The 25004-nt window shown below is 39.6% G+C and overlaps 1 protein-coding gene across 3 annotated transcripts in view; it reads right to left on the minus strand.

Moving 5' to 3' along the window:
- Positions 1-25004, minus strand: part of LOC112987026 (microtubule-associated serine/threonine-protein kinase 4) — a 290231-nt gene that overhangs the window by 209008 nt on the left and 56219 nt on the right. For all 3 annotated transcript variants that reach the window (XM_026106671.2, XM_026106668.2, XM_064502327.1), the window contains exons 2-3: positions 20118-20271; positions 4050-4171 (exon numbers count right to left, since the gene is read on the minus strand). In XM_026106671.2, the coding sequence (XP_025962456.2) occupies positions 4050-4171; positions 20118-20271 (276 nt within the window). The remainder of the gene's footprint in view (positions 1-4049; positions 4172-20117; positions 20272-25004) is intronic.

The following is a 25004-nucleotide window of genomic DNA, read 5'->3' on the forward strand; positions in this document are numbered from 1 at the left end:
TTTTACCCCTTTTCCAGTAAATTAGAATGCAAATTACTAGATATTATTTACAAGTAGTCAAAGATGTTCCCAACACATTAAGGAAGGGGGTGGGGGGAGGAGAGACATACACCATTTATTTAATAAACTAGTGAAACAACTAGACTTCTACCTACCAACATTCAAGTTTCCAAGAGGAGGAGAAAAAAACTGCCTTTGAGGGTTTGCTTTACATCAGACCATAAACATTCATCTTCCACAACAGAAGGGACAACCAACCTATGCTCAGTACTTCCTATAAAAATGAAGAAATATCCACATAATAAAATGTGCTATGAACAAAAGCTCCAAATAAAACATGTATATTGTAACATTCTTGCCTTTTCTTAACATGAGCAAATCAACATACAGTAGTCATGACATACATTCTCTCAAAAACCTTTCTGGGCTATGAGAAGTCTTGTATATAAAATCATAGATAAAAAGAGACAGACTTCATGCTCCTCAAAGTTAGGTCACCTTTTCATCCTGAACTTAAGTTCTAAACCATGTTTATATTTGCATATCATGAGGCCTTAAAGGAGATCTGTATTATTAATGTTGGAAACAAAACAAAACTACAAAAGTTTTATGCAATTAATTTTGGGCAAATCATTTTCCTTTCATCTACATATTTGTCATCATTTATTGTAGAGTACCTTGTGTTCAGGCTTCTACAGTTTTTATATATGTAGCTATCTAGCAAAAAGTTGAAAACAGTAAATTCACTCAATTCATGCCACTCAGAGACATGAATATCCTTCTGCCTATAAAAATGTAAGTAATTGCTCAGAAAGTTTAAGACTCATTATCATCACTTTAAGCACATCAGCCTATTACAGTGAAATACTAACAAAAATTTCTTTATTTCAGTTTATTTTGAAATATTTTCCCAAAAATCTAATAGCAATAATAAAAATGGACACAGCGATACAGTAAGCAGCCATGCTGTATGTAGACACTGGGGGAAGGGGACAGGGAGAGGAGATTACTCTCAAACTTTGGACGCCAAATGAGGCAATAAATTGAAGTTAACTCCCTGCGTGACCTCAGTAGAAAAGGAGCACTTCCCAGGGGCCCATTCATCCTTCCCTGATAGAGATGCCTGAAGTCAGGCAAGATGATAGTCATCCTATGGGGCAAGAAAGTCAGATAAGCCAACTTCTCCTTAAGCTCCCTCAACACTTGGTGCTGAGACAGATGTTCTGAATTGCCTTCTAGGAGCGCATATTTTTCTCCACTGACTACAGAGGGAAAGTACCAACGCCCTCTGAGAATATCTTTAAGGAGAATTTTTCACAGCTCAGCTTCACCTTTCTATTTACTGCTGAAGATACTCTGTTATCATTTTCTTAATGTTTCTAAACCCACTTTAATGTTCATTCCAGACTCCCAGTGGTCAGCTTGACCACCATGGAATCCATCTGCCACAGCTGGCACAACATGCTCCTGTCAAAAGTGGAAGAGTGACAAGACTATTACTTAACTACTTCCGAATTAAGGACCCCCAGCAAATGCAAAGCACTGTCCCCTCCGTGTGAAAATGAGCCTTCCTCATATACACTTTTAACATGCTTACGTGGTTCTATAAGGAAACCATATTTTCAGTCTGTAGTCAAAATATCGATACTGCAAGGCTGAACTATGGATAGCTATTGATCTCAATCCAAAGCAACACCTGAGGCCATTTTTAAATCAATATTTCTTCCATAACTTGCTTAAAAAAAAAAAAAAAAAAAAAAAAAAATCTATACCACCCCACAGAAAGGATTTACATCCATGTCACAATAAGTGATCTAGACAAGTTTTTATAGATTATTGACAGAGGGAGGAGGAAGAAAAAAGTTTTTTGTATTCCATCTGCAATTCCACTAAGTGCTAGTATGTATCGTCAAGCTGCTCTCATGCCATTCCTGCATATCCTTACTCTCAACCACCACAGCTTATAGTCAAGTCCACAAGGGTATCAACCCCAGAGGAATGACCAGTTCAGCACAGGAACAAAATAATGGCCTAAATTTTTTTAAAGTGAATAAGATGATATATTAGAAATTATTTCAACTCAGACTGCAAACAGCTACATAGGAATTCTCCATACAAATCTCAATGTAAGGCCAAACTGTCTTGTGAACGCAATTAAAACTCCCATCATGAGGAACTGATAAGTCCCCACAGTCCAACCCCACCAACACACAGAGTAAAACAAAACAAAACAAAGGGGTGTGGAGGGGGTGCTCATGAACCTAATGTATGATCCCTATTTAGCAAAGCCACATTTTTTCAGAAGCCTGACAGCAAAATATTTGGCAAAGCACATTTTAAAAGAGCTCTGCACATGTGACAATGTGATGTTAGGCTCCCTACCAGGCAAGTCTGACCGTGCACAAGGTGGACATGCAGGTTCCTCACAGAAGTCTGTTTCTTATCAGAACTGCCAATCTGCTTGCATGTGCTGAGCAGAGGGCTCTCTTGTGCATTTGCAAAGCATGAGAAAAGTTGCAATCGGGCACAGAAAAAAGATGTGGGCAGACAGGAAGAAGTCAAGATGACAAATATGCCATAAACCTCAATAGGTGATGAGTGAAAGACCCTTAAGGAAATACGACTCACTGAATTTTTCATTAGTTTTCTGTTTTATGATCATTTAAAATCTTTTTGTCAACATGCTGATGAATCTTGTTCTTACTATAGTTTAAGCGTTACACCAAAAGCACAGTGTTGCTAGCAGCATGACATCTAATAGCTATGCTTGCAGAAAGAGATAATCAAATAGCAACACAGCATTTTTTTATTATTTGGTGAACTGATCATGATAAGAATATACAAGATTTTTTCTCCCTAGCTAGAGAAAAGGAGGAAAAAATTGTACAGTTCTGATGAAATTTAGAAATTGTTTTCTGAATGCTTATCTACATCATCATTTTAGCCATACATAATCTCAAAATATCTCCTTCACAATGAACTGCTGTTTTCCTAACAAATCATAAAAACAAAATACATAGGTTTATAATTAATTGTCCGGAAAACATCTGGGCACAAACCATGCAACTTCCAACAGAAGCAAGGAATCTATTATACCACATTTGCGCCAAAGAGCCACAAATAATTAACACCACCATTAAGCGGAAGCCACAATTACCTTTGTGAGTGCAGATTTTGGGCTCTTCATAACAAAATACTCTTTCTGTTAGATTCATACAGAAACTAGCCATCTTCATGTCTATATGATACTAAAAGTTGGCATGCTGGATCAGAGTTTTTTTGACCTGAAGATTGTGTATTAGAGCAAATCCTCCATGGAAAGTACACATGGATCAGCAAAATTTTAACCAGCCAAAAGGCAGGAGAGGGGGAATCATTCCTAACACGTTTCTGCTTTTTCAATCAACATTAAATATATTCGTTAAGCAATTCTTTGAAGAAAAGTATAAGACAGCATAGGGTCTTGCATTAAATGTCAAGACTTCATATGATTTTAGTGCGCAGAAGGACAATGCTTGAAAACAAAAAAATGAAAGTTAAAGTGTATGAGCTATATCATCCCTGCTTCCTCTCCTTATCACTTTATCCAAAAGACTTAATTAAGCTCCGGCTTCATGCCCATGCTCTCCTGAGAGCAGAGTCCTGCAGAAAGTGGAAACAAAGAAACTGATAGAAAAGAATGCCCAAGAGAAAGGCCAGCTACCTTCTATTGCTGTCTTAAAAAGCATGCCTTTTTTTCTTTTTTTAGGAAAGAAACTATTTAAATGCAAATAGCTATATTAATGCAACATTCAGCTAAGATGTTATGCAAAACCCAGTAATGCAATTCAGAGTTACTGCTACCATAAATGTCATTCAGCCACACTCAACATATTAAGTAATGTTGTATGCAGAAATGCACTACAGTTATGTGAAAGATGTGGCTTAAGAAGGAGAAGCAGGTCTGGAAACAAACTGTGGTTTCATCCCCCATCCCCACACCAATTATGAAATCATGGAGATGCAACAGATTTTTTTGAGGACTCCTAGCTTTGAAAAAATTTACTCACCAAACTAGCAGTAAGTGAAGGTGCTGACTGCCCAAGTGCTTGGCTGCGCATGCGAACAAGATTAGAGGTTTCTACAGGTTGCCACAGCTGTTGTCCAATTGCATTAGGAAGCAGGTACCTGCCTGCCAAGTTAAGAAAGAGTACATTAAAATATTAGATGTTACAGACAAGGTAATATAATGGACAAAGTTTACTATAACGTAAAGCTCTTACCTATATTTTTGGTTTCTCAGGCAGGCATCCACCATTCTGAAATGTTGGCTTCTTTCACTATAGCCCTGATCAGAGGGGATTCCATCAAAACAGAATTTTTACCATTCACTTGTCAGCCCTTCCACATGCAAAGTTATTCTTATGCAAACTCATTTTATTTAATATCCCCCCAGCTGTACCTTCCCTCTACCCTGAATCGTAACTAATGCAACAACAGATGCAAACATCCAGAATGGTGGGTCTGAACCAAAGAAACCTAAATTTTGAAGGCTAGCAAAAAAAAGTTGTGGGACATTTTTTGTGTAAATGTGTTTTGTGTAAACCTCATATGCAACACAGTTTATATTTTTGTATCAAAGAATTACAACAAGCCATATCCCCTCTAAGACTCGCATTAATTTAAAAATTCAGCTATCTTTATCAACCATGGTAATCTAATAAGGTTATGTTAAAATCTCTACAGCGAGCGCTTCCCTTTTGTTTTAAGGATGAGAATAGGCTCTTCAAGGAGATTGAAATACAGCTAGTGAAGAGAGAAGCAGTCCCAGTGATAAAGGTCTTTGCTGCAGAAAACAGGCATATATTCTCTTGCCTTGACCATATCCTTTCAGAAGACAGGATCCTAACTGGAAGGAGTAGGAGTGTCACGGGAGATACAAAGATTGCTGTTGCCTCTTCCAGTACAACATTTAGAGGGAAATAAAGGAAGCTAGGAGGAGACAGTTTCAAAACAGGAGATGATTTTTCATACATGGATAATGAGTCTGTAGAACTCCTTGCTAAATGAAGATGAAAACTTGTATCTTCAAAGAGAGACTGAAAAAGTTCACAGAAAAGAGAACTAAGAGGGGTACTATTATGGAGAAACCATCTCTGGTTCAGGAAGTCCCAGAGCTGCAAAACAGAAGCAGGAGGAGTAGTAAGGGAAATATATTAAGAGGACAAGCATGTAATGTTACAGTTTCTTTTTCTTTACTTTCATCCACTGTCAGAGACAAGATACTGGGCTAGACGCTGGTCTTATATTCACCTTTAGTTATCTCTGAAAACTGTATCGAAGTGGGAGAATCACACTACTCAGACAACTGACATCCTTTCTCAGAAAAACAAAAGGCTGATGCAGAGACTGCAAATGAAATCTAAAAAAAATACACTTTTTTGGGAAATGTCTTTTTGGAAACAAATTATATTCAAAATCACAATCCGAGATTTTCACTGATCAGCTCAGATGAAAGTCATCTTCCAAACCACATATACTAAACATCTGTTTCCTGAACTGAGACCAATTCCCATTTCCTTAGCCTTGTCACCTCAGGGAAGCACAGAGTGGGTATGCGCGTGACTCACTGACACACGATTACACCCTTTTAACTGGGTACTGGTTTGTCAGGAAATCAAAGTCCTTCACTTCACAACCTTGTTTTTAACAGCAGAGCTACAGGGAATTTCCATGGCCTCTGGAAATGGACCTTCTTAGGAGCTAGAGAGTTCCCAAGCAACAGCACAAGATAAGCTTTTTAAAACATCTCAATTAGTGTTTAGAACATGGTATTGTTCTTTAATATACTGGTAAAGCAGAGCTTGTAGACACTTTTCACTCAGTCGAGATATTTTTCACCCAGTTTGCTAACAGCTTGCCACAGACTCAAAGAAAGATGTACAGTAAAGCTGTACCCCCAGTTATCCAGGGTATAACATTCTCCCAAACTGGAAAAACTGAACTAGATTCCCAGCTGCTCTCTCTGTCAGCCTCTATCAAAACACCTTTTCACATGTGCTGCCAGCATCCTCCACTAAATGGAAACTATAAAAAGCTCAAGGTATTGATTGTAATGCCACATATTTGATACTCATTCATGTTAATCCTGGAATGACACAGACAATGACATATCCAGTGACATATGCAGTCAGCTATAGCTTATTTATCATCTCAAAGAGACAATTCCTTCTCATCCAGTGGGGAAAAAAATAAAAAAGTGGAGAAACTCAGTCACACATACTTTCTGTTTAAACAGATGTGTCTTATTTCTTTAACATTTTCCACATCAAAAGATGTCTATTCATTTTCTTTAGTTGCTTCTTTGCCTCCTCTCCAGAGAGTCAATGGAGAGAAAAGGCTCTCCGGATGAAATCAGGAATTTACTACTGCCGAGTCCCAGATTACAAGAGACTCTCAGGCTAGAACACAGACTACAAAAAACAGAATGAAAAATCTGCAAGAAGGTTCCTAAAATCCATCCAAGTCAAAACAGCTCGAAACAGAACCTCCTACCACCAACAGTAGCACCAGTAAAATGCTTTGGCAACACTTGTTTTGTCCAGTCTTACATTACATTACACACAAATTTCTTGGAAACTCTGTGTTAACCCACCTCAGAAGCCACCAGGAAAATTACCCTGAACAATTTGCAACTTGACTTCCCCGTACCATACTCTTTAGCACACTGTATCACCACAGGGGTCAATATGTTTTCTGAAAAGCTGCAGACTTTCCCTCTGATCTGAGGAACAAAATAGAGTGCAAGCAAGTAGGTCTGTTTTAATTCCAAAGTTTGTTCTAAAACTGGGGAAAAGCACTGTTCTTGGTTAACCAATGCACTTTACAGCATGAGTTTGAAACTGTTCTAGAAATTCACTATCAGTCACTAGAACTCTTCCAGACTGCCCTAATTTCAGTTTAGATGAAAACCCCATTGACCTTCACAAACAAACGTTGAAGACAACTATTTAGATTTTGTTCAGAAATGAATCTAGTTTTGTTTAGATTTGGACTCCTAGCCCAACAGGTTTAACTAACAAATCAGTGAGGTCTGGAAAGAGAAGAGCATATAAGAAATAAGTGCCATTATTATTGCTTATATTTACTTTTTGTTTGAAACAGGAGCCAGACCCAAAACACGAAGAGCTAGTATCGCAATTCCTATTCACGTAAGTCACTCGGCGGAGTGCAGAACTCTGTATCTTACTACGCACAGCTCTGTGCTGACATAAAACATCTCTCAGTCAACTTTATTCTTTGTCCTTTACAGTCATCTGTGTTTTATTCAGTTTTTACCTTACTCAAACATCTGAAAAACTCTATAATGCTTTGATACAGAGGCTAGAAGAAGAGGCAGTCCTCATGTTCACCACACAACAAAATTTTGTGCTAAGTCCTTCCTTCACCAGTAAGAGTTTTGCCTGACCGACCTGAGAACAGAGCAGATTAACGCAGGGCCACTGTCTGCACTGTAAGAATTCACTTGATTTTCCATTGCTTTTTCTTGCATGATTAACTTCTATAAATATTTAAAGTAATGTTGGAGGGCCTGGGGTGTAACTAATTAGACAGCATGATCAAAATCACCAGCAGACATGTGAGCATGTGTGACGCTGGAATAATTTCTCCTCCCATCTTTACCTCCAGACAGAAGCCCTGAGGGCACAGCAGATTTCACAACATACTAAAATTAAGGCAAGTGTAGTAGACTGTCTTGGACCCTGGGTACGCGTGCGATAGTACATTCACAGTTTTAAATACAGAAACTGCACATAGTAAAAATGTTTTCTATGCAAGCAGAAGTAACAATGGCAGATACAGAAAGATGGTAGCAGATACAAAACTCTTATCTGGGAGTAGCATTAACCATTCTGCAGAGAGATAGTACCAGGAGAACAGCAGTTACCAACAAGAAAGCCAGTTGCAACAAAATACGCTGACAGTAACAACTGTACTTTTAACACTATATGTCTTAAAATAAGAAAAACTGGACATACTCTACAGGAAAAAATGAGACATTTTTCCTTTCCAAACACAAATGGAGCATCACCATTTCTTACAGAAAAAAGTTCTTCCAAAATTCAATCGGCTCTCTTTGAGGGATTAGGATGCCATTGTGTTAAACCATTACACAAAGGAACCGTCCCTGCCTGCAATGAAAGAGTCAACAAGTCTCCCTGGATTCTTCCATATAAAATTCGATAATCCCCTCACTTTCAGGCTATCCACCCCTGCTGCTTCTTGTCCCTATACCCCCAAAGCATCCCCACCCAAAAAGTGTCCCCAAGGACAATTTTTCCTGCTAATTTCATTCATAACTGTATGCATTTTTCCTCTTTTACTTTTTTGCTGTTTTCTTTAATAAAACCTTTGAATTTAAACACATCCAGACCCTCCTCACTATTAAAAGTGATTTAAGTGTCAGTATTACACATGAAACTTCAGCTGAAATGGATGGTTGGTTTTCGTGCTGCACCCAGTTCTGCCTTCCCGCTCCAAGCTGCAAGAGACTGCTCTGCTTTTTGAGTGAACGGACAGAGAGGGTGAGGAAGACTTTGCCTCAACTACATCTCATTCCTTCTATCGCAGTTCAGGATTTTGGCATGTATAAAGCACAGAAGCTGTGCCAGAGTCCTGGACAATCTTCATCTAACAACAAACCATGTTTGCACTACTTTCAACAGCTATTGATACAGATGAGTCACCTATAGCTACAGGTCCCCTACTGCTGCTGCATTCATTTGCAGCTTGGCCTTGGACTTCCTCCCATGTCTTCTGCTGAGGCTTCACTGCTATCTGTGCCACCCTTCCTGCGCCTGAAACCATTGAGACACTGAAATATTCTGGTCACAACACCACTTGGTACCAATATCGTATCCTTCCATGTCAGGATGCAATCCTCGTTAGTCCACCACATTTATCAAAACACTTTTCAATGAGAGGTGACCTAAGCTGATTACATAATGGTAATTACTTAACATTATTTAATGGTATTACGTAATAGTAATATTGGTGGACACAGGGCACACATCACTGGAGTTCAGGGTCATCTTCCCCTTGAACTTCCCTATCAGGTCAATCTTCCTTCATAATTAGTACTTCTAGAAAACGCCAAAGGAATCTTTGTTGCTATTTTTTATTTCTATTGCGTCCAATGTGTATATATTGTGGTATGCTTTACTGTACAGGAGACCTAAAAAAGGACTTAAAAGACTCATATACTTCTGCAAAGATCAGTCACAATAGGTGAGCTTTGCTTCATTCTCATTAATTATAAAAATTTTTCCTATTGCTAAAGTATTATTCTCCCCTACTCTCTCTCCAAAGTCCGTATGCTAATGGAGTCACTGAAAATAACTAAATGGAAAGAAAATGAGAGCTTAAATCTAGTACCTATAAATCTTTCATTTTTAGTTATAATTTAGGAATTACTTGCCCTAAGTTTTCAGCAGTTTTATATTTAAAAACTGCATATAACGGAAAAAAACTTCTGGCATACAAATGACATTTTTGCCTTTACAGAAGTTTCTAGGACAGAGCAGATTCTGTTATGTAATTAGTCAAATTGTAAGAATAAATATAGAGGAAGCATCTTGAAAGAGATCAAATCAATCAAAAAATTGTTTCTGAGGAATATATTAAAGCAGTTCTCCATTTCACAATTGGAAATGAAAAATAGGTATGTACTATGCTAAAATTCAAGCATCTGTATCTGGGCTGATACTAGCCACGGACACACCTGGCCCAAAATGGGAGCTGTGCATACAATCACAGCATCCCACAGACTGAAGGAAGAGAGCATCAGCGCAGCTCTCTTAGCTGCTGTGAAGTAGGAGCCTTCAGACGAGCCTCTTGCCATCCTGCCCTGGGGGGAGGGGAGAGGGGGGGTGAGAGAAATCCAAGTAGTACCCATTTTACTTCCTTGTTTTGATAAATCAATTATACATATTTATGATGTGCATGCAGATTATCTGGAAACAATTCAGAAAACTTGATTCTTCTCCTTCACTACTTTGAGGTCAAAAAATAACCGCTCTTGCTCCAGGACCGTCGTCGGTGGCACACAGAGACTCACCAAGGAGGAGCCGGGGGCGCTCGCTGCTCTGGGGAGCCTGGCAGCCCGAGCCCGCCAAAACGGCGGCCACACCTGGGGCACACACCACCGCTCTCAGAGAGGAAGAGGAGGGAAAGGGCGAGCTGCCTTCCTGCACCTTCAGAGGAGGACGGGGGAAAAGGGGCAGAACCTCCTATGGCTGCATCTTGCCACCAGGTCACCCTTAAGAGCACCATCCTTTACTGCTACAAATTTAACTGTAGGAAATGATGTGGAGGATGTAAATTTTAGGGTCTGCTCTCACATCAGTGTGCGGGGAATTAAAGTACATAATTCCCATTAGCATTTATAGGAACGTAAAACAATAGTGCCTGGACTAAAAGCCATCATTAGGAAACTTTTCAACGTTGTCCCTTATTTTATTGTGGTTACATCAACAAACTTGACTTAAGTACAATTTCAAATTGCTGCCAGTAGGCAAAAAAGAAAGTTACTGTTTTATTCATGCATCATTTACTACTTACAACTTTAAAAAAACTGGCATGTTACACATACTACTCAGCTGCAGATGGTTAAGTTAGTGAACAATGCCGATTTCCCAGCCTACTGTAAGAAGGGAACTTTCTTTAAGCTGATCTGTCCACTAAACATAGCATTCAGGCAAGCCTAGAGTTACAGCCGAATCAATTAGCATTTCTTCTGTTACTTTACAAGAAGCACTTATTATAAGAAACCCTATTAAACTCATAATAAATTTTCATTTTCTGATGCACTAAAAAAAAGGTATATAAAATGTTCTATATTGGTTTCACTTTCTAAAATTAGTTGAAGTAGTATCTGGTTGTGTATGAAATAAATTTGACCCACCAACAGCAAAACTACGATTTATATATTGGAACTTTTTGGTGAGATTATGGTCTATAAAGGAATAGATCTGTCCTAAAATTTCATCAATATGATTTCTACTTGTCAAACTGGAGCTGGAAAAAGGACATATCTAGTTTGGGATTAGAAACTAGAAGGATGCAGGTGTAGATCTGTCAAATTGTATCGAATAAATCATGCCTCCATTAACGAAAAAAAGATTCAGAACAGAGACTTTTTTTTTAATAAGTATTACCACAAATAATAAATCGCATAGTTATCCTTCCTCTTGGAAATACTCAGAATAGCCTATCATTTCCATACTTGCAAGAAATTACTCTCAGCCTATTCCAATACCAGAAAGGCACTTAAAAGACAATAGAGAACTTTGGTCATATGGAAATTATTTATACAAATTCCCCCCCTAACAGGTAGTAGCTGAAGTTACATTTACATTTCCAATTTCAATTAATTGTTTGCGATTACTGAAACATTACAAAAGCAACAAAATATTTGCTGGTGAACCCCTATGCCTTTCAATTATCTCCAGCTTTCTTCAGATTTTCTTTTTGGGGGAGGTAAAGTTGTCCATACTAGAAGAGTCAACTGCAATAGCACCATTACTCGGCTGGTGACACCGATATCTAATTGATAAAAACTAATTACATCCTGAAGTTATTGTTATCAACTCTACTTCCTCACCTCCCAACTCTACTGAAACACAACTTGGCAAAATAAATTGCTGGAGATACCTTTTTTATCAATGAGTTTAGAGGTGGGCACGTTCTGCTGCTTCCTTTTCTTTACCTTACCAACAAATAGAGCCCTTTTCTCATACCACTAACATGAAGCCTCAAAATTTACAGTCTGCTCCATTCTACAGCAAAACCCTAACACATAGATACCCCTGCTTCCCCTTCACCCATGATTTATTCCAGTTTACACCCATTCTAGAAAAATTTACAGGTCCAGTCCTGATAAACTGTGATGGGGAGGAGGGAGCAGATGACTTGGAAAAATGAAAGTTCAGATTAAATGCACAATGCCACCAAAACCACATTAAACTGGATTTACAGCTAAGTAACGGTAAGACAGTTGCATTGCTCCTTCTGATATGAAAGTCAATTTTGCAAAAATAAGAATGCTGCACACCAGGAGCTCAGAGAGCGAGCTCTCATCCGCAACACCGAACACTGGCCGACTCGCAACCAGGCTGTGCGTGGAAAGCATCTAGTCTAATTTTACAGACTTCAGAAAATTCACAGTTGCTCAGTTCAGCCACTACACGAACTGTTACTTCAGCTTGCAGTCAATTCTCTTGACTATGAACTCCCCCAGCATCTCAGCATTTACGCTGCTTTTTTGGCTACCTACTTCAGAGGAATTACAGTAAGATACAAAACAGATTTCTTTCATAGCGCTAGCCAGAAAATGCCCAGAGACTGCCCTCTGGGTGACAGGCATGAAGTCACACGCGGCACCCACGCTGCTTTCCGTATCAGCCCCATTTTCGTTTCAGGTATACATCGCTATGCCGCACAGTTCAAGAGCTGATCTGTAACTATATGCTCCTAGTAATTGCTTGGGAGGGGAGGGCAGGGAGTCAGGAGGGCAGGGAGTCAGGAGGGAGGGAAGAAGTTTCCTAAGAGAAAAGCCATGCTCTGTTTTCATTGGAAAACATCTGTAACTTTTTCATTCAAACCTTCAACCTTCATTTTAAGGACTAAGCGTAAAAGGGTGCCTTTCCCTCTTCTCAAACATTTCTCAGCTACACGTTCAGTTTACGTTAAAGCACCTGCCTTAGAGCAGCCAAGCACAGATGCCCTCACAAGCAGTCAGACCACCGGCTGCACAGCCTCACGCTCCCCGCTCCAGGGAGGCCAGAGGTGACAACATAAGGCTTAAATCTCCACGAGTATGAATAATGCAGTCTTGATGTGCAATTATAATTTTTTTATAAATACACTGGTAAGGCAGTTTTGCACTAACCAGCTCAGGTACTAGCAACAACATGACTGCAGCCTCGCAGCGCTCAGCACAGGGCAACCAACCGATTGCACACAGGTGTTTAACTAAGTACAGGCGACTTCTTTCACACGTGCTTCAACAGTTGCACTGTTAAGCATACTTCAGCCAGCTAGCTCAACAGCTCTTGGGGTATTTCTAAAGAAGCTACAACTCGAGCCTCAGGAATTAAATATTTATATTCTTTTTCTCCCCACTTAATTTCTCCATTATGACAAGTAACTGTTTAAATAACTTTCAAGCTACTTTTATAAAGTGCCCCTGAGAGGGTTAAACTCTACTTCTCCACCCTTCACAACAGGCAACTTGCAAATTTATCTGCTAATTAGCCCCTCTACTGCCACGGTTTGCTTTGATCTCAGCAACAATCAACTTCTCATGTTCTGATGATACAAGCAGGATTAAGCAGCAATGGAGGAGTTAAAAGCAAAATAATGAGACAGGAATACAGTATTGTGCACTCTCATCTCAGACTACATGATGCAGAATCTAGACATGTCAAAGAATATGGAAATTATCTTACTAGACATACAAGGAAGTAAAATCAACTCTTAACTATACAGGCTGATTGAAGCCTTAGCAAAAAGTAGCTGATAATGACAAGTATAACCTAACATCCTCTCAACCACTAGTGCACCAAGAATCCTTTAAAAATGTGTATTTCATAGTAGAATATATTTACTTCATCTGTAAAAGATGTTTTTATGCGGCACACAAAGTATTTTTCAGATATCTACTTATATAATAGATTGCTTCTGTCTCTCTGTTAATGCTGGAAGGCATTTAACACGCAGCAAGAATACCGCGAGGAAGTGTTTGAGAAAGGCACTGCAAACACTCTACGGTGTACCAGTAGTATGCGGTGATTTGGGCTGAAGTGGGTTGCGCCTCCCCTGTCACCACAGTGGTGTGTAGCTCATCAGGCTGTTGAACCCTCCCCGTCTGTACCTCGTAACCAAATGGTTTTGGTCCCAACGCAGGGCTGTTATCCTCTCTCAGCTCTCATCACAGAGACCTCTCAGATGGGTGCAGCCAAAAAGACTTTCTAAACAGTGTTAAGTCCAGTCATTTCATGCCTCAGGAAGATGAAGGCAATTTTGAAACATACCCTTGCTGCCACGTGTGTGTGTTGGGAGGGTAGGGGGGAGGAATCTGGACAACTAGAAAACCCACAAAGTAAAGTTTCCCACGCAAACCAATGTCTTATACAGCTTATGAACAGACAAGCATCTCTTCCCCACCATCCTATCGTAACTAAGATTCTGCTGACCTGTTTCCAGTGCCAGCACCCATACAACGTGGTTGCCTTCAAGCTATATCCCTAGAGGCACCTACGCAATCACAAGGTTTTTTACGGAGCTGTACAAGTATAATTGGTCCCACAACTGGAAATCAGTAAACAGTTTTGATACTGTAAATAGGAAATGTTCCCTATTTCCTCTGATCTGCACTGACTAGGCATCATTAATAAAAACAAAATCTCTTTTTAAAATGTTATCACTAAAGTAATCACATCATAGTTATGATAACCAGTTATACGGAATGGGAAGGCACCATTTCCAAAGAGGTTTCAAAGTACACTTGTGTGATTTTATGCTCAATTTTCCACAGCCAAACTGTATCAAATATGTGACATTTTAAGATTTAATGAGCTAATCTGCATTTTCAGTAATATTCCTTATAAATTTTATACAGCTTAATGTTGGTGAAAATTGTGGATTACTAGCGCTGCCAACTGCTCCCTCCCCTGCACGAAGGGGGACAGCCTCCCCTCGTGAAGTCCTGCCAGCGTGTGCCAACCCATGCATAACAGAGCAGCTTGTTCTTCATGGCCCATAAAGCTGTTGATCTTTCTGCTAATTAGTGTAAGTAGAGTGGTGAATCTCTGATGCAAAAACCAGACTGAGAATTCATTTAAAATCAACCACGTATTTCTTATAAGGGAATAACAATCATTGCTGAGCATACCTAAATTCAAACTGATGACTTAGAGGTGGAAAGATGATCAAAGCAGAAGTGTTACAGAAGAACAAACACATACATCCCAAAATTTCTTACTTTTTAGCTCTTCACTAGATAACGAGGTAACTTCATTAATGTACAGTGCTTTAGGATCTCTGGATTACAGATGCTGTAAAATGAAGTCTGTACATGTTATCTCACCAGTGTTTGTACCAGATCAATTTAAGGTTAGCAAGATAACAGCCATACCACAATTAGAGACAATTAGCCTGGCAGGAAGTCTGTTTCCAGGCAGTTATGAATAACAGGAGGCAAAATAAGAAGTTCAAACTATAGGTAGCAAAGGTTTCTTTTAATTATTATAACAACTGTGGAGCTTATGAGTGCAGTGTAGGAGACAGAGCTAAGCTGCAGCACCCCGCAAGACCCAAACCCCTCACAGTGATATGTAACCGTGCCTTGCAGGAACAGAGAGGTATTTAGGAATTTGCAAATGCTTCATCAGAGAAACTGAGGAGACTGAACAGAGCCGCGCTGCCCACCACAGTGCAAACTGAGCAGCAGCAATGGGACAAGAAAGCAAGGCCAATTCGATCTGCTCGTCTCAGTGATTCGCCAGGTTAACCTCCTCCCCAGTAAAAGCTCATTTAATCTCTCAGCCTTTTGCATCTTTTTTTGCCATGAATTCTATTTAAACATCTCTGAACACAGCAAACTAAAACCTGTAGACAATTTAAGCCAAAAACCCTCTGACTGTAGACAGTCCTTTGAAGTTAGTGGAGATCAAGAAAACCAGCCGCTGCAGAAAAGCAGCTTTTTAATTAACCATCTTTTCTCCTGAGCAGAAGCGAGTTTTAAAGCTCCAGTCTGCGCAGTGCTTGGAATCCTTAAAAAGGCAGTTTCAAAGCTGGGGGAGAGGTATTTATATACACACGCACACACGGGTCCTCACTGAGGACAGGTGCCTCGAGGGGACCCCAGAGCTGACCCTGCACACTAACCACGTTTGCTCGGCTGCCCTGCTGCCTGGCACTCCTCCCAGCAGCCCAGCACCCGGCGGGCAGCAGCACTGTTTGGAAGCAATGCTCTTTCCCCTGTATTTGCACTGTGGCCATTAAATGAGTAGCTATAGCGCACCTGTATGGTACAGCTTATTTCATAGTTCAATGAATGGCACAAGATAGTGTTTTACACCCTCAGCAGTGTAAACAACTTTACAGCTCCATTTTACTTCCCGAGTAAAGGATGTAGCAAGCAGTGTTATGGAAACGTGTGTGTGAAGGGAAGGGGGGAAGGAACAGGACAGGAGTTACAATGGAGAAGGAGCAGAAAGGGAGGAAGGCAGATGCTAATCACACCCACACACACACCCCGGTACTGTATCCAGGTATATTACAATAGACCAGAAAAAAATCCAGAGAAAGTACAAGTGTTTTTGCTACCCAAATCTTATACAGGAACTGGTCATAAATTATTTCCAAGTTAAACGATACAAAACACTTCTGCCCCAAAGTTGTTTTTATTTCACAAATGCTTCTGTTCAGAGTGGGGACTGCTAAAAGATTATTTTGGATCCTTTCTCTGTACTAAGCCGTCCTGCTAGCACTTTGCAATAGGGAACCCACATCTGTTTGCATGGTATCAAGCCACATCCAGTGAAGTCTTTCCATTCCACATCCAGTCTCTCTTTCTCCAAAAGCCTTTTTCCTCCCCTTGCTCAGGGATGAAGATTAAGTAAGGCAACACTGTCACAACAATTAAGACTGAAGTGACTCTTCAGTGACAGTAGTCTGGTATCTCCAGGGAGCAGTATTCATTTCTTTTATTGGCCAAACCTCATTTGATATCAGGGGATCCTAGCGACTTTCAACAGGAAGCAACAGCAGATTTATTCTCAAAAACATTGATTTAATTTTCTCTAAATTTGAAAACTGTTCCTTGCTTGTCACTGAAAATGTATGGTTGCCAGATTGCTTAAAATAGTGCAATTCAGGAAAAGACTCCAGTTTCCTTGAAGCTGTGTAGAATGTAAGTCAGGTTTCTATCTTAACTTTGCTTCCAATTTTCAGACCTTCTCTCCCTTGTGTTGATTTTTCATTGGAAAGGCCTTGTACATCATTCTCAATTTTCCTCATACCCCAACATAAAGATTTTTTCTGTAATTTATTTTAGCCAGTTCAGAGCAATAGGTTCTCAATAACTGTAATCCTTCAGGTTTTGCAAGTCTCATTTTATGTATTGCAACAATATAGATTTTATTTCTTCCTGTATGTCATGCATAACATTATTGCTTCTTGCAAAGCCCAAATACTCATTTATTTGGGATCTGTTGCCAGAGATAGAAACCTACCTATTTATCTGTATTAGCATTCAGCCTTGCAGAATTTGAAATATCAGGTTTTATATAAATTAATTAAAATTTTATTTTTAGCTTTATCATTAATACTACTTATATATGGCTCAACTGTTCAGCGTCTTTAAAAAAAGAGAAAGTCGAAGTAACATGCAAAGCACAATTAATGACATTTTTAACATTTGGAGCAACCACCATCAGCATAGGAATATTCTGCAAATTTGTGAGCTAGGAATCTTCTCTCTTGCTTTACTTACTCCCATTTAATGTACTTATGGACATTTAGCAAACGCAACATCTTTGAGTAGGAGAGGTAGAGACTGTGCCTTACACTATTTTGAAAAATACTACTCCGTTTTCCAAACGGATTTCCATCGCTACGTTAGTAGATAACAGCAGGCTCAAACGCAACAGAACAGAAGCTAAGAATAAAGCACAACAGTAGGCAGTGTAAAGTGATATGAAAGATCAAGTACTTTTCCAAGTGATACGTATCAAACTTTTTACTTATAGTCAATTAGTATCTTTTCAGAAACACTAAGTGACTGGGGAAATAAGCCCAAACCAAGCACATGTGTCAATTTATTCACTTTAATGCAGGGGACTCTTTTTTTATTATTTTTTTTTTAAGTGATATTGTGGTACTCCATAGTAATTGTGCAGTTGCAGCAGTTCACTTAAAACACTTTTTCAAATAATACTGAAAGAATATTAAGAAATTTCTCTCAGCAGAATGACTTTGATTAATCTAATCAGCATCATGGAATTTGTTAAGATATTTAAGCTATTTTAAGATACTAAAGCCTTAGGGTATTGAGGTTCATTTAAAGTGCATTAGTAATAAAGCAGTTAAACATTATTGCACACTGTATTTCAGAATCCTAACCCGAAACCCAGCACAACATATTGTAAGTAGACAAAAAGCATATCCATTACCTTTTATAAAGCGCTCAAGCAATAACTCAAGCACGGAGATAAAGACCAGAGATGCCACAGCAGTAGAGAACATTTGCTCCATTTGTTCCTCTCCCTCTTCATCTGGAGGGTTTATGTGGGAAGTTCAGATTTTAAGAGACCACTACACTACTTTTAAGTAAAATAAATAAATAAATAAATAAATAAATAAATAACACACCCACACAACTCCTGATGAAATAAGAAATGGTATACTGGCAATTTCTAGTTTCAATAAAGTACTAGTTTGGTCTGCTAATAAAGTTTTTAAAGTAGTAACACTCCAGAGAAGTCAGAGGGTTCACTGACAGGGCTGGCAGAATTGACAACTCAGACTGCTGTAAGTCACTTATCTTTCACTGAAGCCCATACAAATTTTGAAATCATTTCTGAAATCTTCGTATTACAACTCCTAATAAAAATGAAGTTGCAAGGAAAACAAATCTTATCCTGCTGACACTAAAAATCACAGCTACTGTAATGTTCTGGTGTAACACAGAGGCTACTACAGGAACTTCCTATTTTCTCTCCTTTTAAAGTATAAGCCAACTCAAAGAATTAAGTTAGTTAGGTTAAAAACACACACACACGCCTTTGATATAATATGTCATTCATTCAGAGCATTCTAGGCAACTCTGAAGTTACTGATTACAGATGATGAAGTATTGCAATAGCTTCTCGCAGCTCCTTCTAGCATAGGGACAGGGAGAAAAGTGGGGAGGGAGGGAGAGAAGCAGATACTTTAAAAGCACTCCCAAGAGCCTCAAGAGGGAAGTCAGTTGTATCCATCTCGACACCATTTTTCATCTCCAAGCAGAATCACCTTTGAACAGTGTACAGAATTTAGAGACAGAAGACAGTCACATTTCTAATAAATGCCATGTCAGCTTTCTGTAATCTGAATTTCACGTGTCTGATTTTGACAGTGAGCAATCAACATAACTTGAACAGACAAAACGAGACAGTGAGTCCCAAATTTATTGCCTCCAGTAAACTTACTGAAATCTCTTACCCCTCTCATGAAGTACTACTAAATTTTCTGTTCTTCAAGACAAATCATTCAGACTATTTCAAGAACATTTATAATTGCCAAATTCTAGTGAATTTAAAAAATCATTTTCTTGAAATACATAGAATGAGTTCCAGTTATGTGTCCTAATGTTTTCATATTCATTTCACTTGTATAAAAAAAGAAGGGGGGAGGCGGAAAGAGTGTTACTCATTTACTTATTTACTCAAAAAAGTATTCTTCCGTGAATGCTGCAGCTATGCAGCTGACAGGACATGACAGGACACGGTCCCAATTTCAGCACAGGGTACCTGTCACAGAAGCTATCAGGAGAGGAAGGGGCTGAGCACTTTGCAGGAGTCTGGCTTTCTACTACCAGCACAGCTCTCAACAGACCAGAAGTCACAGTCCGTAGCTAATAGCTGGCTGGTAATTGCCCTTCTCCACTAGTAGGCCACCAGATAAATGAGGCCAAATTGCTCTTCCTTCAGTGAAATCAAGTCTAAATGGACCATCTGTGCACTTCAGCTTTGCTTCCTGCAGAAACGAGATGCATGTGATCCCACAGATGAATGCAGGCAAGCACATCTCAAACAACCCTTAAGCTATCAAACTGAGTCTGCCAAACAAACACTGCATTCCTGAAAATTTCAAGAAATAGGTGGTCAAGCAGTGCCTGAGAATGACCTAGTAGCACCCAAGGGAGCAGAGGTCAACTGCAAGCTCACCCCACTGTTTACAAGGGAGCCCGTGCAGGAGAGGCTCCTGGGAGCTCCAGCTGGAGCTCATGCCTCCACCAACAAAACCGGCCACACCACTGCTCCTGGGGCCGCAGTGCCCCAGCCTCCAGGAAACCTCACACGCCCCGAACTCACCCGTCAGAGCTCCTCCAAGGCTTCCTCTTCTGAGCTGTCTCCCATCCTCACTCATCTGTCTCTTAAATTTAAAAGACTTTCCAGGGCCAGAAGACACCTCGGGATTGCTGGATTTCCGTAAAGGCATAGGTGGAGGCGACAGTATGTGATCAAGCTGCAAAGAAACAAAGGAAATAAAACACTAATTTTTTTTTTCCTCAGCAAAGGTAAACAAGTCTACATTTGCCTAAAGATTATTGCAAGGTTTGGGGGAAAAAATGTCTTTAAGAAGAACTTAAAGTAATAAAATTGCAAACTGACAATTTTGCAAGTGCCGGACAAAAAGGTATTTTTCTTCAGTGGGCCCCTGTCTCAAGGTGCAAAGGGATCAGACTTAACCCTATAGGACCCTTCATAAAACAGTCTTTCTGCAACTGTGAACCACCTGACCTTGCAACCTATGCAATCTGCGCTCACCAAAGATTTTCCTGGGCAATTGTGCACAGCTTTATGTGAGCAGTCACTAGATGGCACTGTATATTCAACAAAACACTGCTCACTGCACAGTCTAGAGAAACACCTAAATAAAAAAAGAGATTTATCAACAGCAGCGTAAAAATAAAAAAAATTAAAAAAATCTATTTTTAAATTGTTCTGTTTACAGAACTGGCATGCATTCACACTGACTTCAAGATAAGTGTGAATACAAATCTTCATCCTTCTAATTCTGCTCCTCTCATTATTCATACACAAAATTTCAGCTCTCTGGTTTTGACACTACATTTAAAGTCTTGATATTTGATTATATTTAGAGAAAGAAAATGAAAAACAAGTGAGCAAATAAAGGCAAGGAAGAAAAAAGTAGGAATGTGAGTAGGCAAAGTGGAAACAGTTTTACAAGTACACTTCAGTTCAAGGAGAAGGAATTGGTGCAGTCATATAGTGCGACTATTTGCAAGCTACTCTAGTTTTTGTTTTCTGTAATGTTTAAGCCTTTATTCTTACAACACTTTTGTATGAAGTCAAGTACAACAAAGCTGGTAAGATTTTGACAGTTCACGCACTGACATGTCTTGGGCAATCTCTGAGTCAGCAGCATACCCGACTGCTTGACCCTCTCTGGCCGCAGAAAGAAAGGAGTCAAGGTCACTACAACCAAAAGATGCAGAGTCAAGCCCATTTTTACTTAAAGTTAATTCCACAGCAAAGTATTGCACACTGGAGGATGTATTTTAAATTCCATGATTTCATAATTTCCTTTGTATTTAATATTTCAGGATATTTACTGTTTTAGTTTTTTTAAAAGAACAAATCTGAAGCTTATTAGAAGGGTTTTGCAGGTATACACTTCTAAAAATACCAGGAAACACAGTGGTTTCTGAATCTGCTTTCTTGAGCATATTAAGACTCATTCCCGTTCAGGACAGACACTCAGGTGACTCCTTAACACCGAGCACAGGCCTATAGCAATTTCCTAAACCAGGAGGTTTGGGGGTCAGAAAGAATATTAACCATTGCTATCATTTATCATGCACAAGTGCAAGATTCACAAATGACTCCAAGAGATAAGATAAAGATACCTCACGAGATGAATTTACAAATCAGTGATGTTAAAAAGGAAACAACTGACAACAGCAGGCAAAAAGGTAATGCATTTGCCTACCACCTTCTGATGAAGAAACATGCCTCGAGAATCTTTGAGCAGAAGTCTACTAACTAAATACTCAAAAAGTAACTTAAAATTATTCAGTGACTGACAGCCAGCAATGACTGCTCAAGGCTGCGTGCGGGATGACTCCAAGCACCTGATGATGGCATGATCTGATCAAGGCGTTAGGTGACTTATTGGTAGAAATTCATGCACTTTGTCAAAACCAGTTCACACTTCAAAGTAACTGACTGTACTTTAAATCTCTTGCTTTCCTTGCTTGAGGTTCAAAGATTTAAACAGAAAAAAATATTTAATAGTATCATTAAGCTCCCTACATATTAACACTTAAGCCTAGACAAAATTTAGCAGAATTAGTGTCTCCCGCCTACCATGAACAAAGATTTGTGTATTCAAGACATACAGCTTGCTTACAAAATTCACTGTTTACCATTGAGCTGTGCTCCTCTCTCGCAGCTCTCATTAAAGCACACATGATTTCAAAGGAAACTTTGAGCAGCCTGGTATGGTCCGGGTCCTCACTTCATACATAAGATGCTATTACGCTGTCCACGTAGCCAGCCAGTATTATTTTTGAAAGCTAAATGATAGTTCAAATATCACCCCCCAGCTCACCATTCCAACAGAAACTCCCAGCCAGCGCTCTCTCGCAGAGCTTCCTCCTTGTTGCTAAGTGACTCCATCACATCTGAACGTTCCCATTTGACAGATTTCAGCACGCGACCTCTCAGCGACACCAGCGCCTTTCGGCACTCGCGCGGGAGCAGCCAGCGAGCCCTCGCCGGGCCGGCAGCGGGCCTGGGCAGAAGCTGGCAACCCCGAGGAAGTCACTCGGGCACCACGTGAACTGACCTCGCCAGAGGTCCCCAGCACGGAGAACCTCCGAAACGAGACTGGGGAGGAAGGAAAGGGAGGGGAAAGCGGGGAGACATCCTTCCAGCAAACATTCTTCAGCACTGATGCTCTGGATTTGAGAGTTCACACGTAAGCTTCTCTGACATAAACAGCAGCATTTCATTCTCATGTTTCTCAGGTTTTGCATTTTGAAAGACAACAGGCTGAAATTCAAATTCTGTTGAAGAGAGTCATGATTCTACTATGTGGAGATAACAAAAATAAATATTCTTGCATATGACAAATTAGGGACCAAAATATCACATCAATATTAGATTTCACTGCTAAATGTTTCTTGGGGACACAAGTTTATTTTAATATAGGAAGAGTCCAATTCAATGCAGTAGACTACGCGTGTCAACTGCGTTTCAGCAGGATGTAGAGAATCATGTCTCACCACGTGAAGCAAACACAACTGGAAGACATTAATATGGTCTAGTACTACAAAGAATACGGAAATACGAGATGTAACTTCATATTGTTGGCCAACTCCTGCTTTAAGAAAAGCAATTACACATAGATAAGCAAAGTGTTTCTGGAAACTCTTGGAAGTCTTACTTTTGCTTCCAAAGGGCAAAATAAGAATTACAACATGTGCAGTATATATTTGAAGGGTGTGTGTACATTGCAACTGCTGATGTACCAGGCAGAGGAGAACCTACAGGGATTATCCTTTAACAGCCTTGGTACAGTAACTCTGGATGCTAGGCAGAAGTGAGGGAAACGGACTTCGGAAAGCAGCCAGGGTTGCAAGCTCTCCCTAAATAACATGGTGTGTCACTCTCAACGACAGCCTAGTAGGCTACAGGAACCACCAGTTTGACCCCAAGGGGCTTTTGAGACAGAATTCAGACTCCAGTTCAAGCAAAAGCCTGTGCAGCAAATGAAAAGGCTTTCTGTCCTCAGCAGAACAGCTTTCCCTTCCTGCCAGGTAAAGCGTACGCACCTAAATAAGTAAAACCAGAGAACTTATTTAAAAAAAAAAAAAGAAAAAGAAAAAAAAAAAAAAAAGTCCTGCTTCCTTAAAACACTCAGCCAGTTCTGAAGAGGAATAGCACAGCACACATTCAGATCACAGAAAACGGTTAATTCAGCCAAAATGACACTACTACTGCTCAGTGATAGGATTATCACAAATTTAAAGAAATAGTAATAGCAAGATCTGTTCAAACTTCTTAATGATTATTTGAAAGACCCCCTGGAAGACTGAATACTTTGAGAAGTTCAGGTTATGTATCTAATCAGGTACAGAGGGCACATTGCTGTCCACCAGACAAGGTCAAAGCAAGTATCTTGGGGGGGGGGGGGGGGGAAGGGGTCTTGTTTGAGTTATACCAGGAATATTTTAAATAATTCTACTCAAGCTGCTTCTCCTCAGCACACCAAACACTCCTGCCCAGCCACAGTCACCACCCTACTGATATTTACCTCATACTTACATCCTTACTAGATACTTGGATGTGCTTCAATGTTGGACAGCATACAAGCACAACAGGAAAAGAAGGGGCTGGTTGGTCACACTTTCTTTTTAGTGAAACTTGCTTGACAGCAAGTTGCAAGAAATACAATAGCTATTTTCCTGCAGGCAGTTTCTAAGGAACAGACATCCATATCATATTTAGGTTTTTGGCTATCACACACTCCGCCTACTGTCTTTTGACAGTACTCAGGCTGCAAGCATACACTTCTCCTCTCCGCACCCTTTTAAAGAGATGTTAGTGACTCAAGGAGGAGCAATGGAAAAATGGAAGGCATTTTTCCCATTTGTCCATGGAATTGTGGAGTGGGGGGGGAAGAAGACTACGAAGAATTGAGAAGTTACTTCATAAAGTCACTAATTGAAAATTACAATTTATGACTCATAACAGGTAAGACGGTATATGAAAACAAGTGTGTTTGATTGTCCCAAATCTATAACACAGAGGCAGCTAAGTTAGCCATTGAGTTTCTGTAGAATGGTTGGAAATATATTTTTAAATGAACACACCTATCTCACCACTGGTCTTTGCTGCTAATATTCATGAGTGCATGGATGGTAATTTAAGTAAAAACATTCGCTCCCTCAGTGTTAAATACTGAATAATTCCTTTCTGACAAAGGCATTTTGAGACAGAAAGCACATGGCAAACTCCAAGCTAGCTAACATACACTGTTATACAACACTCATTTCTTCAAATTCATTTTCCAAAGACTGCCTGATTATATTGCAGATATGATGAATCTCTTACAGAAGCACTGTAAAATTTAGCAGATACAGTATCTTTCACAACACCCATCCCCACCATGAACCTACAAAAAGGAACAGAATTATCAAAATATCCCTATGATAGACATTTATGCATAAT

The sequence above is a fragment of the Dromaius novaehollandiae genome, chromosome Z (genome assembly GCF_036370855.1).
Source record: "Dromaius novaehollandiae isolate bDroNov1 chromosome Z, bDroNov1.hap1, whole genome shotgun sequence".
In the NCBI taxonomy this organism is placed as follows: domain Eukaryota; kingdom Metazoa; phylum Chordata; class Aves; order Casuariiformes; family Dromaiidae; genus Dromaius; species Dromaius novaehollandiae.